The sequence below is a fragment of the Nelumbo nucifera genome, chromosome 8, assembly GCF_055504915.1.
Source record: "Nelumbo nucifera cultivar China Antique chromosome 8, China Antique-T2T, whole genome shotgun sequence".
Taxonomy (NCBI): Eukaryota; Viridiplantae; Streptophyta; class Magnoliopsida; order Proteales; family Nelumbonaceae; genus Nelumbo; species Nelumbo nucifera.
Genome location: NC_142656.1, coordinates 18,313,728 through 18,340,410, shown reverse-complemented (window position 1 = coordinate 18,340,410; position 26,683 = coordinate 18,313,728). Strand labels below are relative to the sequence as shown.

At 40.1% G+C, this 26,683-nt stretch overlaps 2 protein-coding genes across 5 annotated transcripts in view; one reads left to right on the top strand and one right to left on the bottom strand.

The window, feature by feature from the left end:
• Window positions 1-20,265, top strand: part of LOC104588510 (neurochondrin family protein) — a 47,099-nt gene extending 26,834 nt beyond the window's left edge. For 2 of the 4 annotated variants that reach the window (XM_088893609.1, XM_088893610.1), the window contains 9 exons: window positions 6,253-6,344; window positions 6,420-6,475; window positions 14,704-14,793; window positions 14,910-15,009; window positions 15,295-15,399; window positions 15,511-15,583; window positions 18,941-19,104; window positions 19,454-19,508; window positions 19,619-20,265. In XM_088893609.1, coding sequence (XP_088749735.1) covers window positions 6,253-6,344; window positions 6,420-6,475; window positions 14,704-14,793; window positions 14,910-15,009; window positions 15,295-15,399; window positions 15,511-15,583; window positions 18,941-19,104; window positions 19,454-19,508; window positions 19,619-19,674 — 791 coding nt within the window. In that variant the 3' untranslated portion in view covers window positions 19,675-20,265. The remainder of the gene's footprint in view (window positions 1-6,252; window positions 6,345-6,419; window positions 6,476-14,703; window positions 14,794-14,909; window positions 15,010-15,294; window positions 15,400-15,510; window positions 15,584-18,940; window positions 19,105-19,453; window positions 19,509-19,618) is intronic. The other 2 variants (XM_010246466.3, XM_010246467.3) reach the window with 2 other exon arrangements.
• Window positions 20,266-21,870: 1,605 nt separating this feature from the next.
• On the bottom strand, window positions 21,871-24,439 carry LOC104588508 (F-box/LRR-repeat protein 14). The gene is made up of 2 exons (XM_010246462.2): window positions 24,289-24,439; window positions 21,871-23,527 (listed from the first exon to the last, which is right to left on the bottom strand). Exon 2 carries the CDS (start codon window positions 23,475-23,477, stop codon window positions 22,077-22,079), a length of 1,401 nt encoding a protein of 466 aa, XP_010244764.1. The 5' UTR covers window positions 23,478-23,527; window positions 24,289-24,439; the 3' UTR covers window positions 21,871-22,076.
• Between the last annotated feature and the right edge of the window lie 2,244 nt (window positions 24,440-26,683).

Below are 26,683 nucleotides of genomic sequence, written 5' to 3'. Positions count from 1 at the left end.
GTGTGTACACTTGACGGATAGGTGGCCGTTCAACAGGTGGTGGCCCTGGAGGCAAGGACTTGGTCATGGCTGGAACAAGGGGAACAGAATCGGCAACTGGAAGTGGAAGAGGAGGAGGTGATGAGGAGGAAGAAGCATCACCGGACCCCAAGAAAAACGGAGTAGACTCAAAGAAGGTAACATCAACACACACAAAGGAACGTCGAGAACTAGGATGATAACACTTATACCCTTTCTGGGTCCGGGAATAGCCAAGGAAGATGCACTTAATGGATCGTGCATCTAACTTGTCCTTCTCGGGGCCCAGATTATGGATGAAGCAGACGCACCAAAAAACCCGAGGAGAAAGAGGAAACGGAGACAAGGTGGGAAACAAGGTAGTGAATGGGGAATGACCATCAAGGATAGACGTGGGCATCCGATTAATCAAGAAGCAAGAAGTAAGCATCGCATCACTCCAAAAGGGTTTGGGAACATTCATGTGATGCATGAGGGATCGAGCTGTTTCCAAAAAATGACGATTCTTTCTCTCGGCCACCCCATTTTGTTGTGGGGTGTAGGTACATGAGGTCTGATGTATAATGCCATGTTGGCCCAAGTATTCTTGAAATGATGAAGATAAATATTCACGGCCATTATTAGAATGAAAAATTTTAATATGAACACCAAATTGGTTGCGAATCTCAGCATAAAATTTTTTGAAGACGGTAAACAATTCACTCATTTCTTTCATTAAATAGAGCCACGTCATCCTTGAAAAATCATCAACAAAAATGACAAAATATCTATATCCATTGTATGACATCACTTTATAAGGACCCTAAACATCTGAATAAACCAAAGAAAAAGGACTCGACACACGGTTATCAACCCTAGGACTAAAGGGAACACGATGATGTTTCCTCAGCTGACACGACTCACAATCTAAAACAGAAAGTTGACTCAATGAAGGAACCAAAGATTTCAAAACTTTCAACGAAGGATGACCAAATTGACAGTGTCACTGGAGAGGAGAGAGAGATGACTGGAGAGCTGTTGATGTTCTTCCACCACCGTCAAGATAATACAATCCACCAGCTTCATGCCCTCCACCAATCTTCATCCTCATCTTGAGATCCTGAAAAACACACATAGAAGGGTAAAAAGTAATAGAGCAATTGAGTGACTTGGTTAGCTTACTAATAGACATAAGGTTAAACGAAAATTTAGGGACATACAAAACTGAGGATAAAGATAAGGGGGTCAAGTTAACATTGCCAACACCGCAAATCGAGGATGTGGAACCATTAGCAAGGGTAACAGATTGTGATGTTGAGCAATGAGAGAGGGAAGAAAACACACCTGGAGTTCTAGTCATGTGATTGGAGGCTCCAGAGTCAATAATCCAGGGATTGGGTGTGAATGCCAAACAAGCCATACCTGAGTGTGCGAAAGTAGCCGTATTCTGCTGAGATGTGGATTGGACAAACCTCTCATACTCATCACGGGGAACACTCACCATCTCCTTCCCGGGAACATCTGTGGATGTAGGGGGCATCTGATCAGCTGAATGATTCTCCTGTCTGAAACCGGCGTCACTAGTCAGGGCATGATTGGCCCAAGTTGAGGGTGGACCATGCAAGTCAATAGTAATAATTAATGGTATGTCCATCCATTCCACAATGAGTACATCTCCTCGGACCCGAGCCACGTCCTCTGCCAAGGGCTCCCCTTGAATCTCTACCTCCAGTATGACCACCACCACAGTTATATGTAGGTCCACCACCACCACTCCGGCCATATACCGGACCACTGCTACCACCACGGCCAGACTGAGCTCCTCAAGCTCCACCTCTAACACCACAGCCCCTTAACACTGCAAAGGCTGATCTATCAGAAACATTAGAGTTCTCAGTAGATCCAATGGAAGTCCTCCGAAGTCGAGCAAACACCTCTTCTAAGGAAGGGAGAGCTGACCCTCCTAGTATCTGAGCCCGCACTGGTTCATACTCAGATTTCAGCCCCACCAAAAATCGAGTCACATCAAACTGTTCTCTCTGTTGTTGCTGAATTTTGACATCAGAAGTGAGGGGGTGATAAACATTCAACTCATTACGAATGTTTCTCATACTAGCATAGTACTCCTCAAGACTCTGATTGCCCTGTTGTCACAGGGGTAGTTCTACAGCGAAAGGAACCCGTGCGGCGTCCTGGCCAAGGCAGGCCAGGACAAGCCTTTATGCGCTTAGAGGCTAGGAGTTGCCCGATGGGATGGCTCCACCAAAGTCAGTAGCACTGGATCATGACCTCAAGTCCAATGGCAGGGGCACTCTCCTGGCTCAGACCGGTCCATGGGAGGCGCCGCTTACGTGCTAAAGGGGGACAACCATAGTGGAAGGCGACCATGCGCCGATGTGACGGGTCTCCTGCTTGCCGATGATGACAAGCACCTGTGTGCCATGATGATAGGCAACCGCTTGGGCCGAAACACACCCGTGCGCTAGGGGCAACGGGATAGCTCAATCAGCTTGGGCAAGGGGCTGGCGAGGTGAAGGGACATGCTTGAGCCAGGCCCGCATGCCAAGCCTCCCTTGAGTATCGGTAGCGCAGTGTCGGTCCAACATTGTCCCCATGAGCAAGTGTGCGCCCATGAGGAACCCTGGTAGCCATGCTAGCCGTTAACCAGGGCCGCCCCGCAAGGGGATGAAGGTCTAGGAGTGCCAAGGTTAGGCACCCAAGGAGGTCGACCACCCCTCCTCAAAGAGTACGTTAAGCTTTTGGTGGTCTGCCTGAAGATGACATCAATTCTCCCAAAAATCTTACAGGCGAAAATGACGGGCATGTCCCTAACGCAAGCCTGCCAAGCGTAGGCAAGGCTAAGCCTGTTTTGAACCGTAACAGGCTCCCCCACTCAATCCATTGTCGTCCTCGACAATGGTCTTCTTGTGAATGGGCGTCTGTGTCCCGCGCCATCCACTTCTTCACCAGTTCCAGGGCTCACCTGGTCAACCCGGGTCTTGCCTATGTTGGTGTCCATTTATGGGGACGGAACCATTTCACCATGCCGGCCTGCCTGGACTTCACCCCCAGTGTCGAGGTTACTCAAACCGCGCAATGGCTATGCCGTTGAACTGTGAAAGAAGGGCCCTCGAAGAAATATGTGTGGTGCTTCGCGGAGGTCCGCCCCATGTATCATCTTACCTCAAGGCTCAATTGTCTTCTTGGTAGCTTTTCAGTGATGCTACCGAACACGCTGATAGGTCTACTCATGTTGGCGATGACCTGGGTACCCTTTCACCATGCTGGCCTGCAGACTTCACCTCGCCGATTCGGGTTACTCAAACCTAGCCATGGCTTATGCTCTCTGGGCCCTCGAAACTACGCTTCGCCTCGCCGACTCGGGCTACATCTTCACTCCGAGGGGGCCCCACTACTGCTGCCTCAAGGAGACCTGACCGCAATCTGTGCGGGTGTGGCAACTTTTACCCATGAGTTGCCGAACATGCACTCGCCTTGTGATGAGCTTCTGCTGCTTGCAAGTGATCAACCTGAAAACTGAGCATGTCCACCTGATACTTTGCCAGTGTAGGGCTGCCATGCTCCAACGGCAAGCGTAACCACATTCCTAACAAGGCCCACGCGTCTGCCCCCGCATGAGGACAACAACCAATGCGTCTGCAACCGCAAGGGAAGCTGTTTTAGGGTCATTGGAATGGGAACGCGAACATTGAATGGCCTCTTGCTAGGCCTGATAAACAATCTGCTCGAGCAGTGTACCCACATTCCTATCAAGGCTCACGCGTCTGCCCCTGCATGAGGACAATGACCATCGCGTCTGCAACCGCAAGGGAAGCTGTTTTAGTGTCATTGGAATGGGGACACAAACTATGAAATGGCCTCTTGCCAGGCCTGATCCGAGTTCTTCTCGATCCTGGGTGGAAGTGCCTAGGAACCGCACCCCACAAAATGCTGCTTGTCGAAATGACCGCTTCAACTGGCTCTGGGCTAATCTGCTGAAAACCAACTGCGACTGCAATTGGCCAACTTGCTCTGATACCAACTGTCACGGGGGTAGTTCTACAGCGGAAGGAGTTGCCTGATGGGATGGCTCTACCAAAGTCAGTAGCACTGGATCATGACCTCAAGTCCAATGGCCAGGGCACTCTCCTGGCTCAGACCGGTCCATGGGAGGCGCCGCTTACGTGCTAAAGGGGGACAACCATAGTGGAAGGCGACCATGCGCCGATGAGGTGACTTGGCACCGATGTGACGGGTCTCTTGCTTGCCGATGATGATAGGCACCTGTGTGCCATGATGATAGGCAACCGCTTGGGCCGAAACACACCCGTGCGCTAGGGGCAACGGGATAGCTCAATCAGCTTGGGCAAGGGGCTGGCGAGGTGAAGGGACATGCTTGAGCCAGGCCCGCATGCCAAGCCTCCCTTGAGTATCGGTAGCGCAGTGCCGGTCCAACACTGTCCCCATGAGCAAGTGTGCGCCCATGAGGAACCCTGGTAGCCATGCTAGTCGTTAACCAGGGCCGCCCCGCAAGGGGATGAAGGTCTAGGAGTGCCAAGGTTAGGCACCCAAGGAGGTCGACCACCCCTCCTCAAAGAGTACGTTAAGCTTTTGGTGGTCTGCCTGAAGATGACATCAGTTCTCCCAAAAATCTTACAAGCAAAAATGACGGGCATGTCCCTAACGTAAGCCTGCCAAGCGTAGGCAAGGCTAAGCCTGTTTTGAACCGTAACACTGTTGCAGATTAAAGTATTCCTGATACAGCTGATATACTCTGGTTGTACTGTTTTGACCAGAATACAACTTCTTAGCATGGTCCCACACATCTTTGGCAGTGTCAAGAAACATGAAATTTACACTAATCTTGGGTTCCATACTGTTCCATAACCACGTGATAATCTATGCATCCTCTTGTTTCCAGTCTTCATACTCATGAGAATCAGTGGAGGGTTTCTCCTCCCTTGTGTGTTTCACCTTCTTCTTTGCTTTCAGAAAAACTTCTACTGATTTAGCCCAAGGTACATAATTCTCTCCATTCAGTTTAATGGAGGTCATTTGAACATTCAGGTAGTTAGTAGGTATATCACATTAGATTTGCTATTACTGTTATCTCCCATTGCTGAATTCTGTTATTTCTAAATTCAGCACACTGCACACTACTTGATCACATTGATCACACTGGTTTCAGCACTTGTTATTGCTGAACCACAAAACACCCTACCCTACGACTACCTGAAATCTCACCACTATATGAGAACCACTCCCCCTTTGAATCACACAAAAAACAGCATAAACCCTAGCACACTACAGTCTGAAATCCCATCATACGATCTGAAACATACTTCCTATTTGATTCATAACAAAATATGCATAGAAATCTCTTACCTCATCACCCGAAAAACAAACCACACAAGAAGAAAATCAGACCACACATGACACCCATTGCACCACACGAATCAGCCCTCTTCTCTTCATCGATTAGGGGAGGGCTTCTTAGAAACCACAACAACCAACCATGAACAGCACAACTGGAGGCATAGAAACCTCCAAGGGAAGAGGGCGATCACTCCTTTTCAGCCCTTTCCCTTATCTCCAATCGATGGCAGAGAAATCAAGAGAAAACTCTAGATTGAGTGCGCAGAAAACAGAAATCTGGGCAGATCCGAGTTGCTTAGTTGAGCTCTGATCCATATTATGATTCTGCCTTTGAGTTCTGTTAGTCCGATAATAGCCAAGAAGAGAGAAGAAGAAAGAAGAAGGAAAGAGAGAGAGAGAAAGGAGGAGAAAAGGAGAGAAGAAAAGTCTGGTTCGAATCAGGGAAAAAATCGCCTCTCCCATTCGGCCAGACATGTTTTATATTACTAACATAATGGAAAAGAAACATGTGCCTTAAGTGAGGGACACTAGTTCTAATATAATATTACAGATCAGCAACCTCAACATGTTTTATATTACTAACATAATGGAAAAGACACATGCGCCCTTACTTAAGTGAGGGACACTAGTTCTAATATAATATTACAGATCAGCAACCTCAACACAAGTATAAAGACAGAAATACCCCTACACTAACAACTTTCTCTCTAAACAACATTTTTTTTCTCTTATAGAAGTTTCTACAAACTCTCTCTCATAGTGAAAATATTGACATTTTGACACTTAACTCTGCTGAACAAGACAAACCAGTATGTAAGGTCTATGTTTGTTGTGCGTTCTCCCAGCAAATTTTACTTCTTTTTGTGAACATACATGCAGGGGGCCCTATTAGTGAAAGTACTTTAACAAAGGTGATTACTCAGCTTAATGAGACAACTGATGTAGTTCTGGAATTTTTGCAAGATGCAAAGGTAATGATTTTGAAGGTCTTGGTATTAGAAATAGGCAATTCTATGGCTTCTTGATTTAAAATCAATATGCTACAGGAGCATGGGAAAAGGAAAGGAGATGATCTTCTAGCTTCAGTACGAATAATTGGAAGGTATGCTTTATGTGCTAGATCTTCATCAAGTCCTGTAACATTTATGAATTTCTAATTGCCTGAACCTTGTCATGTCTGTATATTACTGCTTTTGTGGTTATTCACTTCGTGGTGTATAATTTAGCATTTATAGTCATGCCCCAAGGTTTAAATGTTGTTTTTGTGTATGCTCGGGACCTTGGATTCTTAAGGAGATGGCAATATGTTATATTTCTAATGGATACAATGAAGCTTTGCAAAGTTCAGAAATGTTGGAAAATCTTGTGTTCAACAATGGAACATTGGTATGACAGGGAATGATGACATGGGCATGATTACATGCAACCTAAGACCATAGATGTGGTGCAGAGAATGTTTTAAAAGGTGTGCCTCACAGGCAGGGATCATTTTGTGGGTTGCATCTCACCTTACGCGTGTCTCACCTTGCTTGTTGTTTTGTTATGATGGATTAACCTTGAATTTGATGTTTGACTAGGTAATCTACTATATTATGGTTGATCATTGAGGTTTAGAATTTAAATAGTTTATGATGTTTATAATTTACACAGGTTGGATCTATGAATCTATGATGTTTAGAATTTGAACTTCAAGACTAGAGCAATGTTTAGAAACGCGGAGGCGTGACATGAGGTGTTCCACTACTTAGAGGTGTGAGGCGTAGTTCAGAATGTAAGCCTCCTGAATACAAGGAGGCTTACGCCTCCTTAAGAGGAGGGGGATGAGGAGGAAGAAAAGGAAGGAGCTCATTTTTCTTTATTTTTAATAAGAATCTTTTATATTAAGAAGAATGAAGATGCATAGCACTAGTATGGTTGATGTTTAGAATAGTTTATGATGTTTATAATTTATTACACAGGTTGGATCTATGAATCTATGATGTTTAGAATTTGACCATCAAGACTAGAGCAATGTTCTGAAACAGGGAGGCGTGATGTGTGGTGTTCCACTATGTAGGAGCGTGAGGCATAGTTCAGAACGTAAGCCTCCTGAACACAATGCCTCCTTAAGAGGAGGGGGACGAGGAGGCATACACCTCCTTTTCTTGTTTTTTTTCCTTCTCTTTCTTTCTTTTTCTTCCCCTTCTCTTCCCTTTCTTTTCCTTTCCTTTCCTTTCCTTTCCTTTCTTTCTTTCTTTTCTATCTTTTTATATGAGGTGTGCATGAGGCGCATGATGTGTATGCCTCTAGCATGCCTCATGAAAAAAGCATATGAGGTGCACGCCTCTTGCACCTGAGGCAAATGCCTCAGAGGTGTCGGCGCCTCTGGCATATGCCTCAGGGCGTTTTGGGGGCGCCTCGCATGGAGGTGTGCCTCGAGGCATACACCTGTCACGCCTTTTAAAACACTAGATTAGAGCTTTCATCTTGCTAAAACTACATTCAACCCAATGAGCTAATAGATATATGGAAACATTTCATATCTTTTTTAGAATTTAGATTTGCATATTTTATATAATGAGTTTCTTTTCTTTATTTTTCCAGAATTGGCACCTCCCTTCATTCAGGCATGAGGAGGCCTTGTGTCGCATGATTTAAAACACTGGGTTCAGATTGAATAACCAACAAAGGGAATGACTATATGCTTTGAACATTGTGGGGTGTGCCTCACCTGGCTGATAGGCCCCAATTAATGCCAGGAAGAGGAAAGGTCAACAATCAGCTAAGGGGGGGAAATAATTGAACAATTAATCACATGAGGGCAATTATAGCTGGAGGGAATAAGGAGAGTCTTGGGGCATTTATAGCTATGTCAGTTATGAATAAGAAGAGTTTTTGGGCATTTATAACTAGGCCAGCTGGGCATTTATAGAGGGAGTCAGTTATGCTATCAGTAGAGTATAAGAAGGGGCTTTGGGAGTGGTATGTTTTCTTTGAGTAAAGAATATTGTGAGTGTTTGGGAGAGCCGGCGGTCTCTCGAAGAACCGACCAACTGTTAATGTTTTCTGCTGAATGAATACTAGATTCTTTTGTTGATGTTCGAGTGTGTGAACGCTGCTGTAAGTCAGTGAACTACGTGTCAAATTTCTGGGTCATATCAGTGGTATCAGAGCGCGTCTTTCCTCGGCCATAGTGACAGCAAGGAAGTGGCATCGCAGGTGGAGGGTTTCGAAGAACGCTTGACTTCTCTGCATTCTGAATTTCGTGGGGAGATGGATGGCTTACGTGATGAGATAGCAGCTGGACTTTCGAAGATCTCATCTCTGGAAGGAGCCGTTCAAGACTTGGTAAGACGATTTGATCTGTTGCTTCTTCAGCAACAGACCTTGTCAGCTCCTTTGACTACAACTGACAATGCTCCTCCTGCATCCGCATCAAGTCGTGCGGCTGACAAAGGGAAGAGTGCAGCTGTTCCGACGTCCCCTTCAATGACAGTCCCGGAACGTATTTCTGATTCACTTCCTCGGAAGTTGGAGTTGCCTATTTTTTATAGGGAAAATCCAGACGGCTGGCTGTTTCGCGCAGAGCGCTATTTTGAGATTAATGGCTTGCTTCCGGCGGAACGTCTGCGGGCAGCAGTGGTCTGCTTAGAGGGTGATGCATTGGCATGGTGTTATTGGGAGGATGGTCGGCGACCTTTTCGAAGTTGGGCAGAATTCAAGGAACTCCTCCTTGAACGTTTTCGATCAACTCAGGAGGGAAACTTGCAGGAGCAGCTTCTATCATTACGTCAATCCACTACTGTCAAGGAATATCGTCGCCATTTCGAGGTGCTTTCTGCCCCCTTACGTGACCTGCCAGAATCAGTCCCTGAAGCAGCCTTTGTGAATGGGTTGCGCCCAGATATGCAGGCCGAACTTCGACAGATGGAACCCGTTGGGTTGATCAGGAAAATGGTTGCGGCCCAGAAGATTGAGGATAAGAATCAGGCCCTTTGGGCTTATCAATCAGCAGCACTTTGCCATACTAGTTGGGAGATCAGCTCAAATAAGTCACTTTGCCCTGATGATTGGGTAATCAGTCCAAATAAGAGCAAGTGTTTTGGGCTGAGGGGGGGAAATAATTGAACAATTAATCACATGAGGGCAATTATAGCTGGAGGGAATAAGGAGAGTCTTGGGGCATTTATAGCTATGTCAGTTATGAATAAGAAGAGTTTTTGGGCATTTATAACTAGGCCAGCTGGGCATTTATAGAGGGAGTCAGTTATGCTACCAATAGAGTATAAGAAGGGGCTTTGGGGGATGGGGGTGGTATGTTTTCTTTGAGTAAAGAATATTGTGAGTGTTTGGGAGAGCCGGCGGTCTCTCGAAGAACCGACCAACTGTTAATGTTTTCTGCTGAATGAATACTAGATTCTTTTGTTGATGTTCGAGTGTGTGAACGCTGCTGTAAGTCTGTGAACTACGTGTCAAATTTCTGGGTCATATCATGATTTAAAACACTGGGTTTAGATTGAATAACCAACAAAGGGAATAGGTAATTGACTGTACTTTATGTTTGTACATGTGATGTTTAGAGTTTAAACAATTTAGCCTATCTAGGATTTGAATGTGAATTCTATAGGAATGACAATGGGGCGGGGATCATATTCCCCATCCCCGACTCCGATTCTGAAATTAACCCCCACCCCATCCTTGATCCCTGCCAGGGATAAAATTTGTTCTCCATTCCCAATCCCCGACGGGGATGGGTTCCCCGTTGGGACCCGAATCCCCAAATTTTTTTAGATAACAGTATTTTTTTTTGAAAAGTAAATTTACTTAAAATAAATAAAAAATTTAAATTATAAATAATGTTTTAAATATATTTTGATATATATATATATAATATAATATAATAATATATATTTAATATGTATATATATATATATATTTTGATATATATATATTATAAATAATATAATAATATATATTCAATATATATACATACATAATTGGGGTCGGGGACCTCAATCCCCATCCCCGACCCCGACCCCGACCCCAATCCCGACCCCATTGGGTCGGGGAAGTCGGGTCCCCGTCAGGGATGGGGAAAATTGTCATCCCTAAAAGTCTACAACCTTTGATGTTAATGATACAGTGTTATAATCATCCATAAAAAAATGATACAATGTTCTAATCAGTTCAGCTAATAAGTTTTTTTTTTTTTGATCAGTAACAGTGAAATTTTATTAATAATAAAAATCAGGTTTACAAAGGGATGGAGCTAAAAAGTCTTAAACTCCAGCTACCCAAGAAACTTTCTGACCATGCAGTGATTACAAAACAGCCCAAAATAATGTATCTCTATTTACCCCTTGCCTAGCTAGACCATCAGCCAATGCATTTGCACTTCTCTTTATCCATGTACATTGAATTTCCATGTCCTTGGTTAACCACTTATACTTCCTCTTTTCATTGCTGTATTTCCACATCATAGCACTGCCCTCTTTTAGCCATTCCACCACTGTTTCAGAATCACATTCTATAACCACCTTTTTGATATTCATTTCCTTGACCTTTTGCATTCCTTCAATAGCTCCTATAATCTCAGCCCTCAAAGAGTCACCCACCCCAATCGGCCCAGAGTACAAGGCTAACAAGTTCCTTGTTTCATCCCTTATCACACCCCCAATTCCGGAAGGCCTAGGGTTGCCTATGCTGCTGCCATCAAAGTTCAGTTTAGTGAACCCAAGGGGTGGAGGAGTCCAGCACACTTTTAATATCTTTCTACATAAACCTGAATCTGCAATCTCCTTCCAATTCCTTAACAGCTCATCAACTGAGAACACTTTGAACAGCTCCAATGTTCTCAACCATTGTACCATCCTAATGTGGATGATCTCCATGATTTCTTCCGCACTTCTCTCTTTATTTGAGAAGATCCTTGAGTTCCTCTCCTCCCACACTGTCCAATAGACTACAGCTCTACCACACCTCCACATGATTTTAGCCCTTTTAGTTGGCCAATTAGGCATGGAAGAAAACAAGCTTGGAGCATTCAAAGGGGGAGTCTACCTGCATCCAAACAGAGAAGTAAACCATACCCAAATAGCTTTAACAAACTGACAATATATTAGTAAATGATATCCATACTCACCATCAGACTTACAGAGAACACACCAATGAGGAGACAAGCAACTGTTGGGTCTTTTCCTATTAAAGAAGTGTGGTGTCGACCTATACCTCCTAAGGTTGGGAGTTTTTGTAAGGCTTCCCAACAAAAACTCCCAACCTTAGGAGGTATAGGTCGACACCACACTTCTTTAATAGGAAAAGAGGAACCAACAGGATGAGAGGGTAACAATGCTTTGAAAAAGGAGGCACAAGTGTAGGAACCCGAGGGAGTGAGTTTCCAGATTCTGCTTTAGACGGCTCAATGAATACTCCTTCAAGGATAGATAGTAAGGCTATAGTACAGGCAAACTCTGTGTCCCTAACACCTCTTCTCAAACTTAAATTCCAACCAAACCTAGAAGGTGAATTGGAAGGAACAAGAAAGGATGAAATTGGTTCATTCTTAAGGGAAGACATAGAAAAAAGGCCTGGAAATTGATCTTTCAAAGGGGAATCCCCAACCCAAACATGTTCCCAAAATTTGATAAGGTTACCAGAATGCAAGTTGTACCTGATCCATGGAGAAAATAAAGGCAAGATGGCTTGAATATCTCTCCAAGGGGAAGCTCTTGTAGCCCGTGCTAGAATTCTTGAGTCCCATCCATTATTTGCCAGTCCATGTATACTTCCCACCACCTTAACCCACAACCTTTCTTTCTCCAATGAGAATCTCCACAACCATTTCCCTAGTAATGCAAGATTCCTAATCCTAATATTACCAATACCCAACCCTCCTTCCTTTTTACCTCTACAGACTACTCCCACTTTACCCTATGGTCCCTTTTCTCCTCCCCCGGCTCCCATAGAAAATCCCTCATTAGCTTTTCCAATCTATTAGCCACCTTCATCGGTATCCTAAAAACTAACATAAAATATACAGGAAGGTTAGCCAACGTAGATCTAATTAAGGTGATTCTCCCTCCAAGAGACAAATAATTTCTTTTCCAATTGGCAAGTCTCTTTTCAAATCTCTCCACAACAGGGGCCTAGAAATCATCTCCCTGAGGATTATTCCCCAAAGGTAAGCCTAGGTAGGTTAATGGCCAGTTAGACACTACACATCCCAACATATCTGCATACTCCCCAATCTTCCTTTCCCCCATATCGACTCCAACTATACAACTTTTTTCAAAGTTCACCCTAAGATTTGACATCTGTTCAAAGAGCTGTATAGAGAGTTTCAGATTTTTAATCCGATTGATATCCCCTCCTTCACAAAACAGAATTGTATCATCTGCAAATTGTAGATGTGTAAGTGGTACCTTATCCCTTCCAACTCTCCACCCTTTTATGAGCTCCTTGGAATCTGCTTTGGATGTCAATCCCCCCAGCACTTTAGCTACCAATGTAAACAAGAAGGGGGATAGGGGGTCTCCTTGTCTAATCCCCCTCAAAGCTGGGAAATAGTCCACCACTGTCCCGTTCACCAAGATAGAATAATGACAATCCCTAATGCATCCCATCACCCATTTGCACCAGATGTCTCCAAACCCAAATTTCATCATCACCTCCACTAAGAAGGACCAATCAACCATATCATAAGCCTTTTCCAGATCTAGTTTGCAGACCACACCTCTTCTCCTAGATCTCTTGTAGTCCTCTAAACTCTCACTTGCTACAAGAATTCGATCTGTTATTTGTCTCCCTCTAACAAAAGCTCCTTGATTGTTCGAGATGATAGTTGGTAGCACCCTTCTGATTCTAATTGACAGCACCTTAGTGATGATCTTATAGAGGCTGCTAACTAGACTGATCGGCCTGTAGTCCTTTGGATGGCTTGCATCACTTTTCTTGGGAACTAAAGCAATGAATGTGGAATTTAACCTAGGGTTAATCACTCATTTGGTATGGAATTCATCAAATACCAACAATATATCCTCCTTTAGAATCTCCCAACAATCCTGGTAGAAAGCCATCGTAAAACCATCTGGGCTCGGTGCCTTTGATCTATCCATTGAAAATACTGCCTCTTTTATTTCTTCCAACTCAAATTTCCTCTCCAACACTTTTTAAACAAAAAAGCATGTTGTCTGCAAACTGGAAATGTGAAACCCTTGTCTGTTTCAAAACCTGTCAAAATTCCAACTGGTTTAACCTGAAATATAAGATAGCTAAAAATGTCATCCACAAAGGTGATAGGAGAGGGAGAAGAGATATCCTTATTTCAATTCCTGTTGAAAATTTGCACTGCTTCTCACCAAGGTCTCCATGTCTCAGGATATGGAGCAATAAATTTCTATCCACCTTACCATAAGCCTTTTTTGAGTCCAATTTGAACATACACCCTCTAGGTCACTGGCTTATTTCTCTAGACCCCTGCCAAACCTTGGAATAGGACCTTTTGCTATTGATGGTGTATTGACCTTTATAATTCCACCGCCAAGATTTTCTTCATTTTTCCTTTTAACACATCTCTGGGAATGTTCTTGTGTCTTTCAATAAGTAATGGGATATATGTAAAGAACATAGAAAAATACATCCTTATTCTCCATGAGCACAAAAAAGAAAAGATAGGTGCATCTTCTCTTGTTTTTGGCAATAAAATACATTTAGATATTTCAACAATTCATGGCAGTATTTCCTTTTTGCAAAGAATGACATCCATATAATTGCTATATTTGAATAAATATACTGCAATAGTCCTTACCTTAAGTATAAATTACAGTTCTGATTCATAGATTTCACTTGGCAGTTGATATCCAGTGTAGGAGATAAAACTAATTATGTATCATCGATAGTTAAAGTAATGTGTTTTGAATGATGACACCCATATAGGTAAAATAAAACATCTTATGTTAAAAGAGCCCTGGAGAACTGGAGGGAAGTGCATTGCATTTACATAGCTTTCTGGATTCTCAGAGGAAGAATAATGCATATTTTAAGTAGAAGTTCTTTACAAGATAGTGCAAGCTTTTACTGTGTATGACATCTAGATCCAGAGTAGGAACCTTTCTCATTAATGGCTTTACTGTGCATTGGCCCTTAGTTGTATTTCTTTGTGAAGAACAAAAATTTTTCATTCATCTGTACAACAATCCACCTATTGTCATAGGTGAAAGAGTTACTCTTTTATTTTTTTTCTCATTCCCATTTATAAAACTTTGTTCCACCACAATCATCAACTCAACATTAATTTTAACTTATTTTAGAATAGATTCTTGAATGAGTTTTAATAACGAATTTTCGTTTCAGCTATCTGGCAGAAGCACCCTCTGCCTGCAAGGAAAAAGTTCGGGAACTTCTACCATATATTCTCTCGATTGAAGGTGAAGAGGAACAAAGGTTTTCTTGATCATCTTTTTTATGTTCTGTTTAAATGATTCACAGTGTGTGTTTAACATGTATATACATACACAGTGTTTGGACCATTTGGTTTGATTTTGTTGTTTTAATGATAGGCCATTTTACTCTGTACGCTTTTTGCTTCCAATGCTGTGCCAAATAACAATGAAAAGTCAAGGATGTAAGGTCTTGGCTTCAGTTGGAGGACATAAAGCCGTAAGTTAACAAAAAAATCACTTATACAATGATTTATTGTCACTGTTTCTTACCTTTAGTTATCATTTCATTTTAATAGGATGAGGTTTATTAAGGGGTTCCATTGGAGTTTCTTGGTTTTCTTTTAGTGCTACATCATATTCGCTTTCCTCATTTTTAATGATGTTTAGGGCAAATTACAATTTGATGAAACTGAATAAGCAATTGCCTTGCATGTAAACCGAACTTATTCTTTGCATAAATATTTTGGTAAATATAGAAATATTGAATTATTTTATTTAACAGGTTGTCGAGTGCCTTGTGAAATTGATTGATGCTAATAGTCCAATGATGGATGATGATGCTACCATATTCTTGGCTTGTGATACCATCATGAATTTTTTATTGAAGGTACTTCTATCGTGATTTGTACACTTTAGCATTAGGCTTGCACTAAGTTGCATGTCTTTATATTTTGTATGGTCTCCTAATGGCCTTCTCTTCCCCTCTTTCTGTTTTCAGAGAGAGGAAATTGGAGTTCAATTGGATGCATCTAGTTCTGCTCATCTTTTAAGAGCATTGGCATCTTGGGCAGGTATCTTTTAGTCCAGCTTCCTATTGGTCCAACTGCACGATGCAATGACAAGTTTGATTTTCCAATAAATGTATCAGCACATTGCGGCAAAGAATTATTTTTCACCATTATGCTAGATAAGATAGAACCAATGCAATACAACTTTATGGGTTTTACTCACATGGAATATTTAAAGACAATAAATAATAAAGGGTTATGAGTGGCATTTTTTTTTTTTTGTTTTTCTAAGAAAAAAGGAAGGCAATTTTATTTATGAGATACACTGTAAGCATATATGAGTGTGAGTGGCACTACATACTTATGTTGAGTATCTTTAATTTCTTGAAGTATACTAGTTATGTAAGGGATCTGCCTAGAAAATGGTTTGTTGTTCATGAAAACCGAAAAACCTGTCAAATTAATGAGAATCTAAAGCTTTCATAGACTGGTACTTCTGAAAATTAAATTATATTTTTTACATAATTTGTATTTTTAAGAACTAGGATAATCAACTACAAGAATTTGAAAATTTTTAAAGTAATTTCTGAAAGGACTGCAATTTATTGTTAGAGGGTAACATTGTTCTTTTTGGTATTGTATTATTTATAATTACAATTTCATAGATTCTTTTATATTTTGGGGAGTATAAGAGTTAAAATAAAAATCTAATAAATAAGAAATGATAATTACTTTTTGAAAAAGGTAAGGTAATTTATTAAATTTGAGATAATAGTACAAGAGAAAAACCCCCAAAATCCATTCTTTGGGGAAGGCTCAAATACACCATTACAGATTCAAAAAATTCCCAAAGGACAATTATAGAAGGTGCTAGATATAATGGGGATGACCTGCAAACATTGCAAAACATTTTTGTTGGTTCTTTCAACATGTAATATTATCTTATAAATAATTATATAAAACTATAGTACAAGAGGAAAACCCCCAAAATCCATTCTTTGGGGAAGGCTCAAATACACCATTACAGATTCAAAAAATTCCCAAAGGACAATTATAGAAGGTGCTAGATATAATGGGGATGACCTGCAAACATTGCAAAACATTTTTGTTGGTTCTTTCAACATGTAATATTATCTTATAGATAATTATATAAAACTATATGTTTTAGAATGGAATTTACAGATTTATGTAACTCCATGTTAGCCCTAGCTATCTGGGGTCTTGGGTGGGGTGGACTGGACCTTTTTTTGGATCAATGGATATGGACCTAATCTTTTTACACAGTAGCTACACTTTCAAACTTGAACCCATGTCCTCATGCATGTCAGCCTGAGATTTTACGATTACCCCAAGCAATGGCATCTGCTTTAAGTCTATAAAACAGCTAATTTTTACATGGATTTTTAAAATTTTAAGAATTGAATCAACAACCTTTAATGTGTTTCAACTTAACATAAACTTTCAGCAGGACATATGGTTGCGTATAGCAGAGATAAATTATAACTGTTTTCTTTTACATCCACCATATATATTTAGCTCATCTATGCATTAAGAAAAGATTTTTTCCCTTTGTATTTTCTTGTGCATCTTCACCTTTTCCTTGTGTATCTTTTTTTGTCATTTTCAGGTGGGTTTGCATTTCAATGTGTTTCCACATCTTATCTTGTTGAAGCTGCTAAGATTCATTGTAATATCAAAAAATTTAATCCTTAGTTGCAGCTAAATGGTTGTAGGATTTGTTTTGGGAACTTTCATCTAGTTCATGCATGAAGTTGAGAATATCATCTCTTAGAAAAATTATTTGTTCTAAACTGAAACATCTTTACTATTGTAATGCCATACTTGCCTTGGGATTACAGAAATGGGTTGAAAAGAGAGATGGTCATCAATGTAAATTGGGTTCATGGATCTTCCGATGAGTTTGCAGATGCAATGACATAACAAGGGGTAGACAGAAAGGAAGAGAAAAAGGAGAAGTCCTTATGGTGGGTGTGTGGGTGGTTATGGCCAGACCAAGCTGAGAGTGCTTGGCGTTTGTAAATACTAATCATTTTACAGAATTAACAAAATTTCTTGATCTGTTACTAATAAAAAAAGTAACATGCACACGTGCACACAAACACTGAGGGAATAAGATGCCTAACTTTGTAACAACTTGACTCTACAAAATGTAACAAAGCATTTCAGTTACCTATCAGAAAAAAAAAAAGATGCCTAATTTTTAGTCTGCATACGCTTATATCAACCCAAAACAGGGTATGCACACTTGGAACAATAACATAAGGAGCATAATTACTTTTTGTCCCCATAAAATGTTTGTCTATATTGCCTGCTTAGCTGGTTGCCCAGTGAATGGAGAGATGCTTTAACCTATAAATATGACACCTGCATACCTGTACAGGACACTAACATGGAACACATTTTTGGAAAAATAACCATGAATATTTCATTAAAGATCTCCATACTATCCAAAAAAGAGTAGCAGGCCAATAGAGTACAAGCCAGTCTGACTCGGCTTTATAACAGTTGATTTACAACAGTAATTCCTGGCCCTGGTTCACCCCATTCCAGACTTTCCTTGACAGCACAGATTTGGCCAAGGCATCAGCCAAGCTGTTAGCACATTTAGGCACCCATTTGAATGCGCTGTTCAAATTGCTGCCTAGTCTAAAGCCTGTCTCACCAATGGCCTCAATTCCCAAGGCATCTCAATGCCAGTCTTCATCCAAGAAATTATGGTCTGACAATCCCCTTCCACCTCCAACTCGGTGCATCTCTTCATAGCAGCCAACTGCTATGAAACATACCTGATATGACATTGGATGCTGTGTGGAAGATTCCAGATACACTATAAATACTTTTAAAATGTGTCAAATAAAACGGAATGTTTTAACAAAATCATGCTATAAAAGAATCTCTGTATCTTCGAAATTTAATTAAATTTGGCAAGACATGAAATGGTACTTAAAATCAAAAGCTAGATGTGAAAGAATGATACAAGCATATTATATGGGGTACCTGTATCTATATCCCTGTCCAGGATTTTAGGAAATGAGAGTCATATCCTTGATCCCATCTATATCCATGTTAATATCTGTATCTGGGCATCAGAGGCTCTAACAGCATTCAAGTGTGGACTTGTGGTATATCACAACTCTTGGTATATATTTCTAGATGTAGGCATCAGGGCAAGTAACTTCCCTCTTTCCCTCCCTCCCCCTCCTCCCTCTCTCGTGAATTCTCCTTGTAAATAGCAGGTGGCTTTGCTTTCATGTAGGAATAAAATGATACTGTGCTTTTTTAGCTAGTAATTCTACAGTTTTTTACTTCACTATTATCATTACTATCATTATTATCCTTTTGCAGAAGAGTTACTTATAAGTTCTACCTTTGATTTAACTTCCTGAACATGGTTTCCAGATGACACTGACGATCCATCTATTATAATGATGGCTTCAAGCATTTGTTCTCTTATCTTTGATTCAACATCAGAGGAGGTGATTCTAAAGCAGCCTGGCTTTGAAAACCACACTCTTAGTGGTTTGTCACGGCTCATAGCGAGAAGTTTGGCTACATGTGGACAGGTAAACTTGCCCATGCTCTCATAGCCCTTCTTGCTGGTTAAAATGGATGGATAAATCTGAGTTTGCACTCAGAATTGACTTGTGTTTTTTGAGTATTAGCATGTATTAGCATGCTTGCGGAGGTGGTCCAATTCTTGGTGTTTTTTGAGTAATTGATTTGGGTGGCTGATGTGTAACATCATTATATTCTTTGATGGAAATATGGAATTTCTGGAGAAAGCACTTCTGAGTGACTTTTAAGTTTAGCCCATTATGTGCCATAGTCTGTAAATTAGGTACCATAGTCCATTCTCTGGTGGAAAAATTTCCATTTTCCTGACAGGTTCTACCTCTTCCAAATTCAATGCAGGAGATGTCTGCTGATGCTAAAGCAGAAATTGATCTCCACGAGATTGTTACTGCAGGTGTGTAATTCAATTTGATTTTTGGTCCTTGTTGAATCCAAGTGTTGGAGAAGTCCGCTATGGATGGATTTGATTCAAATAACCCGTCTATGCATTTCACCCATGTGCAGGATATGCTCGTTGGGCTCCACGGTTCCCACATATCAAGCAAGCTGTTGAGAGATAATGTGCTTCGATGATTGAAACTTCTGTTTCTATCTATTTTAGGTGGGCTAATGGGAAGTTCTGATAGTATATGGCAAAAATATTGACACCACATCCACATCTATATCTGGATTTGCTGCTTATTCTCCCATGTTTTTATATCTCAAGAAATGCATGGACAGAGGGGATTAATGTTTTCTGCAAATCATGTACATATTTTGGTCTAAACATCTTCTAATGTTTTCTTCTATGAAGTATTACAGATGGGCAGGGGGCACAAGCGAGGGATGATGCATGTTAGACCACTCATTTCTGTGGATTAATCTATAACTGTTTGAATTCAATCCTCGTGAACAGGTCATTTTGAGCATTGTTCTCATGCTACCACCATTGTTGCATTTATGTTTATCAAGTTGCCTCTGACATTCTTTCCTCGCAAATTGTAAATTTATGGCATTTATTTGGAGCCAAGGATTAAAGTATTGATATGATGTTTATGTTTGGATACATTTTTTAAAAGTTTTAAAACAATTCATGACTTGTGAGGATTTTCTAATGTTATATAATAAAAAAGTAAAAAAAAAAAAAGAAGTATCGGTCATATTGATATGCATAGATACCCAACATTGACTATATTGGAAGTATTGATATTTTAATCCGTGGAGCTTATTAACTGTTATAGCGGAAAAAAAAACTGCAATAAATATCCGACACTCGAGGTTTTCATCCACTTCAGCAGTTTGTGAAGCGCATACCTGAAAAATAGCCCAGGCATGATGAAACTAGCTTAGCCCTAGCCTCATTCGGAAAGGCATGGTTTTGAAAACCAGACCGGATTGGATGGTTGGACTGGTTGACCTGGAACTGGTCAGGTAATCAGTTCTGTTTTACCCTAAAACCGCGTTTGGGTAAAAAATTGTTGATTTGGTTAGCGATCTGCTGACTTGAGTGGTTGAACTGTTGATGTATTTTAAATTATTTATTTATTTTTAATCAGAATGGGCTGTCCACTTGAACTGTGCGGTTGGACCATGGAGAACATGAATTAGAGCTCAGAAGTCAGAAGTGGGCCATGCACGGCAAGGTTTTAAAAAACGACCCAGAACCGGAGCCATTCTGGCCACTGTTTTTGGGTCAATGGTTCGACCATCTAGTTTGAGAAGAGGGCTCATTTTAACTTAAAAAATAAAAAATAGTCAAAAACTATTGAACGGGTTGATAATTGACCACCCGGGACAGTGGATTGTTGACCACATCAATGTTTTTTGGTCAAAAACTGGGTTAAGGGTGAAATGGAATCGATTGCCTAGATAATTTCCGTACTGAATGGTCTGACCATCTGTGTCAACCACGGTTAAAGAACACCGGTGGACAGTTCTGTTCGTGATTTCATCGGTCATGGGCTAATGTAGGTGAATGAGGGGTCTCGCAAAACTGAAATAAATCATAAATCACAGGAGTGGGTCATGCATGCCTAGCTAAGTATCAGACGGTTGGCTGGTAGTGTGTGCCCACTGTGGACTGTATTACTATAACACTAGAAAAAGAAGCCTAGATGGGGCACTGTTTGGTTTGTCTCCTAGCTTCTTTTTGTATGTCTCTTGCCTAAGAAAGCATATTCAATTCCAAATGTGTCAACTGTTTCTGCAAGTACTGAATTATTTTGGAGGCATGCTCACTTCCAGTTGGTGTAATTCTGGTCATAAAAATGATTATAATTTGGTAACAAAAAAAGAAGGATTAATTTAGAACTTATTGTGGATCATATCTTAGATAGGATTGTATTATCAAGTCTTATGCGGATTATTTAGGGGGTAGCAGGAACAAAAGGAGATGTCATTAAGTGATGTTTGTTGTTAACTTATTAACTTGCTTATAGAGTCCGTTGGGAGCTCAAATCTAAAATTCTACAATATTGGGCCAATAGTCCCAATCATGATATGGCACGTCAACTCCGTGTACATGGGGCCACCTAAAATTCCAATCATGATTTGGAATCCGGATTTTGCTCCTCACAAAGATGAGATGTTTACAATGAAGGGCTACAATGTGCTGTTAGGTGCACTCTGTGAGGAGCAAATCCCATTTTCTCAGTGGACAACCATTTTTGACCCAGAGTCCAGATTTTTATGTTAGCAACCCCTACTGACATTTCTAACCCAGGAAAGACATGTTAAACCACCCAAGTTGCAGCCGAAAATCTGATGACTCTGGTTCAGGGTGGAACAGGAGTACCTTTATTTGCATTTAGACATATATTACATTCTTTTACCCAAAAAAAATACATATATTACATTCATGATAACACAGATACAACACGTAATAAATGAAGAAAGAAGCTTCCCAGGAGACAATAATTCATTTTGGATAAAATGGAAACTAGACCAACAAATTATGCGAAATTGAAGCAGGGAAGGTTTCACTTCAGTAAATCCATGACAAGTCTTGCTTGTATGAAACAAACCTTGCAGCCCCTTGGATACCCCTCTCAGAAATCTGAGGGCAGTCCTCCACTGTCAACACTTCCAACTTGTGTGATCCCACAAGCGGCTTTATTCCATCATCCGTTACACCTAAACACTTCGAAAGTGTAAGAACAGTCAATTGTGGAAACTGTCCCACGAGTTGCAGACCCTCGTCGCTGATCTCTTGGCATCTCACAAGCTCCAGAGTCTCAAGAAAGTTGGCAGAACAGAGAGCTTCCATCCCATTGTCATTGAAGGAGTAGACATGGTCAAGGATCAACACTCGGACTGGACACATTTGGATCAGAGTAAGAATGCCATTTAAGCTAAATGAAGAGAAGGAAGGGAAGTCACCATCCGAGAATGATATCTTGACTGATTCAAGCACAGGACAGTTCTGAGCCACTGCTTTCAGACTCTCATCTGTCAACCTCAATGGATTGTTTAACAAAGGCAATGAGAAATCTGATGGGAGATGAAGAGAGATAGATTGGAGGTTTGTCGAATTCTGGGCTAAGCTCTCAATGTCACTGTCCCTGACTCCTACACACATATCCAAATGGAGCTTCTCCAAGGCCTTGCACTTCCCTAATATGCAAGAAAGCCCTCTTCCCGGATTGATGAGGCAATTAACCAAGCTAAGCTCCTGCATATTCTCACAGGGAACCCACTGCTTCTGCCACCGATCTACAGCCAATCGATCACGCACCTTCATGTATCTATAATTGGCATCAACCTCAAACTGCAACCTTTTCAGTTTCCTCCAACCAGGTCCAAGCTTGGCAAGGTCTCCCTCCCCAATTGCTCTACAGTTCTTGATTGATAGGTCCTCCAGAGTCTCAAGCTTTCCAAGGTACTCTAACCACTCAACACTGCTGACGTTTATGCAACGGACTAGGTGGAGTGTGGTCAGGTTCTTGCAACCCACAACCAGAGACAATATGCCACAACCAGTGATCCCTGGGGTAAAATTCAACTTCAAAGTTGTAAGCTTTGTGCAAGAAGCTAAATGGCCGAGTCCACAATCAGTAATGAAGGTACAGTAACTCAGGGTCAGGTCAACTAGAGAAGGACAATGCAGAGAAAGTATGAGAAGGCCCCTGTCATCCAATTGCTTTCCTAATTTGGACATCCAACCAGAGTAAATAATTTCAACTTTCTTCAAGTTGGGGAACCGATTGCACAGAGAAGTTAAGGCTTCATTTGCAGGATCCAATCCACAACCAACCCTAAGAAAATCCCTCTGTTCTCTCTCCAATTTGTGGAGGTGTTTACATGCTAAAGAAGTGGAATTCCGGTCTGCAGTTTTCTTAAGCCTACCCAAAATGTCCCAGGCTAAGTGCTCTGGTAAATCCTCCATTGAAACAAGATTCTTCTTCCTTCCCAAAACCGAAAGAAAATTGCTTCAACCTGGAATCATGGAAAAACCCATATTTTAATATTAATACAGGATAAGAACCCTTGCATAATCCCTTACAAATCGTACCCAATTATGGATGGATGATAACGTTTCTTTTAATACTAGAAATTTGACAGTGTCAACAATTAAAATGTTGCTTTTATCCACACAAAAACTTCCTCAGACAAAATCAAAATTCATTCCCTTTTTATTCGGAAGAGAAACAGTAGAACTCGACAAAGGGCCATATCGTGCTTTTTGAATCTAATCTCCATAAATTCCTCATAAAAATAACCATCCTAATTTAGAAAGAAAACCACTTTTTTCTTTTTTTCCCATCCGCGAATGGATGATATCGATACCAAAACCAGAATTTAACGCAACCCAAATCATAAACCCATATTCAAATTCATTTATAGTTCTAATCACCGAATTTTAATTATTTCAGAGTCGGAAATTATTAAAAAGAGATAGACGGCTTTCTGGATCCACCGTCAGAAGAATTCAGTCAGCCAAACAGAAGAAGAAATCAATGCCTTTTAATTCAAAAGGGTAGGGATGAAAACTCCAGAAAATCCCAAAATCGTTCAAATATCTTTTATGGCGTATAAGTGAGAAATTGCAACTTTTCCAAGAAAAGAAAACTGAAAAAAATAGCGGTTGCGGGAGGAAAGAACAGTATACCATTACCAACTAAGATCATGAATCGGATCAATCGAATAGAGATTATAACAGCAGATGCACATATACATGAAGGATGTACGAAGTCTACCTGAAACGGATAAAACCAGAAAGCCCATTCGACATTCCAACGAGGCAACAAAGATATTTTCTTTGATACTTTTCAGTATTAATAGCATCGAGAAGCGTCACATCTCTTCCTTTCGAAAAGTTCGAACAGGAATTAGAGACTTCTTTTGCTTAATTACTAAAATGTCCACATACCATTATTTTTGATATTTTTATTTTAGTTGCTTGGAAAAGTTGGAACTTGTAACCGCTTTGGCCACTGGTTTTTGGGTAAGCCGTTCAATTACTGTCTGGTTTGATTAAATATTATGTTGTAATGTGAAAATTTAAAAATAAAAAAAAATGATAAAAAACCGTTGTCTAGATCAAATAAGTTGATGGTTCAACGTAGGGATGATCATTTCAGTCTGGCCCGCACAAGCCTGATTTGGAAATTTTGGGCTTGGGCCTAGGTTTTGTGTTCAGACTCGGCATGGGCCCAGGCCCACAAATTTTAGGGCCGAGTTTGGGCTTAATACTTCAAGCCCGACCTTTACACATTTTGTGTATAATGTATACATATTATTTTACAATATATTATGTTTTATACATAAATATTATAACATGATATGTATAATTTATATTATGTGTAATATTTTATATTATATAATATATAAAATAAAAGTTTATATGCATGTTATGTCATTTAATATAAAATATTATAGATCCTTAATGTTTTATATATGAAAGACATTGACCCAGAATCAGGCCTGGCTTGGCCCAGGCCCGTGTAGACTTGGGCTGGGGCTTACACCTAGACTTCAACCGATTGGATCAATGGGTTGCTGATTAAGTTAACAGTTTTTGGGATAGGAACGATTCATGGATGAAATAGAAAGAGTTGCCTAGATGGCTTTAGGGCCAAACAATCAAATAATAATTTTATTAATTTAATAACTTAGGTAAATTCATTTGGAGATAATTAATTTGTGAAAATTACTTTTGGTAAATTTCATAATGAATTTTAATAAATTAATTTATCAATCTTGTTATATTCCCAAAAATTAATTTCATGAAATCGATTTTGATTTATTTTGGTAAATTAAAGATTAATAAAATTATTATTTTTCTAATTTATGAATGAATAATTTTGGTATTTTTGTGAAATTATTAATTTATTGATTTTGTTAATTTTGGTAAGTTATTAATTTATGATAGTGAAGTAATTTAGATAATTTTGGAAAATTTTTACTTTATTTTTGGTAATTTTGGTGATTAATTTTGTTATATGGAAAATTAAATTTGTGATACATTTTGTTATATTAATTTTGGTGATTTCGTATATTAATTTACCTAAAAATATTAATTTTTGGTAATGTTTGGTAGTCTAATTATTGTAATTTTGGATATTTGGAGAATTAATTATGGTAATTTAGGTAAGGGCAAATTTCTTATAGTCCCCCCTATGGTTTAGGAAATTGACTAGCTCTATCTAGTACTCTCAAGGTTTCTAACAGTTGTGGTTGCTGTTAAGCACTAATGAAATAACGAAATGTTCAATTTGCCCTCCATTGTTCTTTGAATTTTCAAAATAAAACCAACCGATGAAAAGTTTCAAGAATCATAAGGATACCATCACGAGCTATGTGGAGGAGAAGGTTGGTAAGACTGTCTAGAAGCACAACCAACTTGTGAGAGAAGTTGACATGCAGTTATCAATTCGGGGTGGTGAGCTTAGCAAAGGTCCCAAGCTTCACAGATGTGAGGTGCACAATTGAAATCTTTATGGTTTCAATTTTTCTTAAATAGGCTTTATGTAATTGCCTAATTAGTTTAAATCCGGAGGAACTTGCAGGGTTGAAAGTTTCGTTAGTGATATTCAACATTGTGTGGCGGAGGAGATAAATCTTGAAATTACTAGAGAAATCACTAATGAAGAAATTTATAAAACCCTTATTTTTATTAATGACATGAAAGCCCCTGGGCCACATGGTCTTAATGCTTTATTTTTCAAAAAATTTTTGGAATGTGATTGGGGACTCAATTTGTGATGCTATTAAGGCTTTCTTCCACTCAAGGAAGATAAATAGAGTTGTAAATAGAACTTTCATCACTTTGATACACAAATTGACAATCCTGAAACTGTGAATAGCTTTCGTCCAATCAACTTATGCAATGTGATCTATAAAATTATTTCCAAAATTTTAGTCAATAGAATCAAGCCATATTTGGTTGATCTCGTAGAACTTCTTAATCTCAGATTTTAACTCAATTTTCACTACATATATTAATCCTATGTTTTATTAGAGTTCAAATCAGCCCCCACAAAACTACTCCCCACAACGTCCCATAGCACATTCTTGGCGTGCATTAGGAACATCTCCTGATGATAATATCAGGAATGATGGTGTCATCATTGGGAGATGTTCTTAATACAC

Excerpts from the sequence above, each read along its gene's own strand:
- LOC104588508 (XM_010246462.2), bottom strand. The coding sequence starts at position 23,477 with ATGGAGGATTTACCAGAGCACTTAGCCTGGGACATTTTGGGTAGGCTT.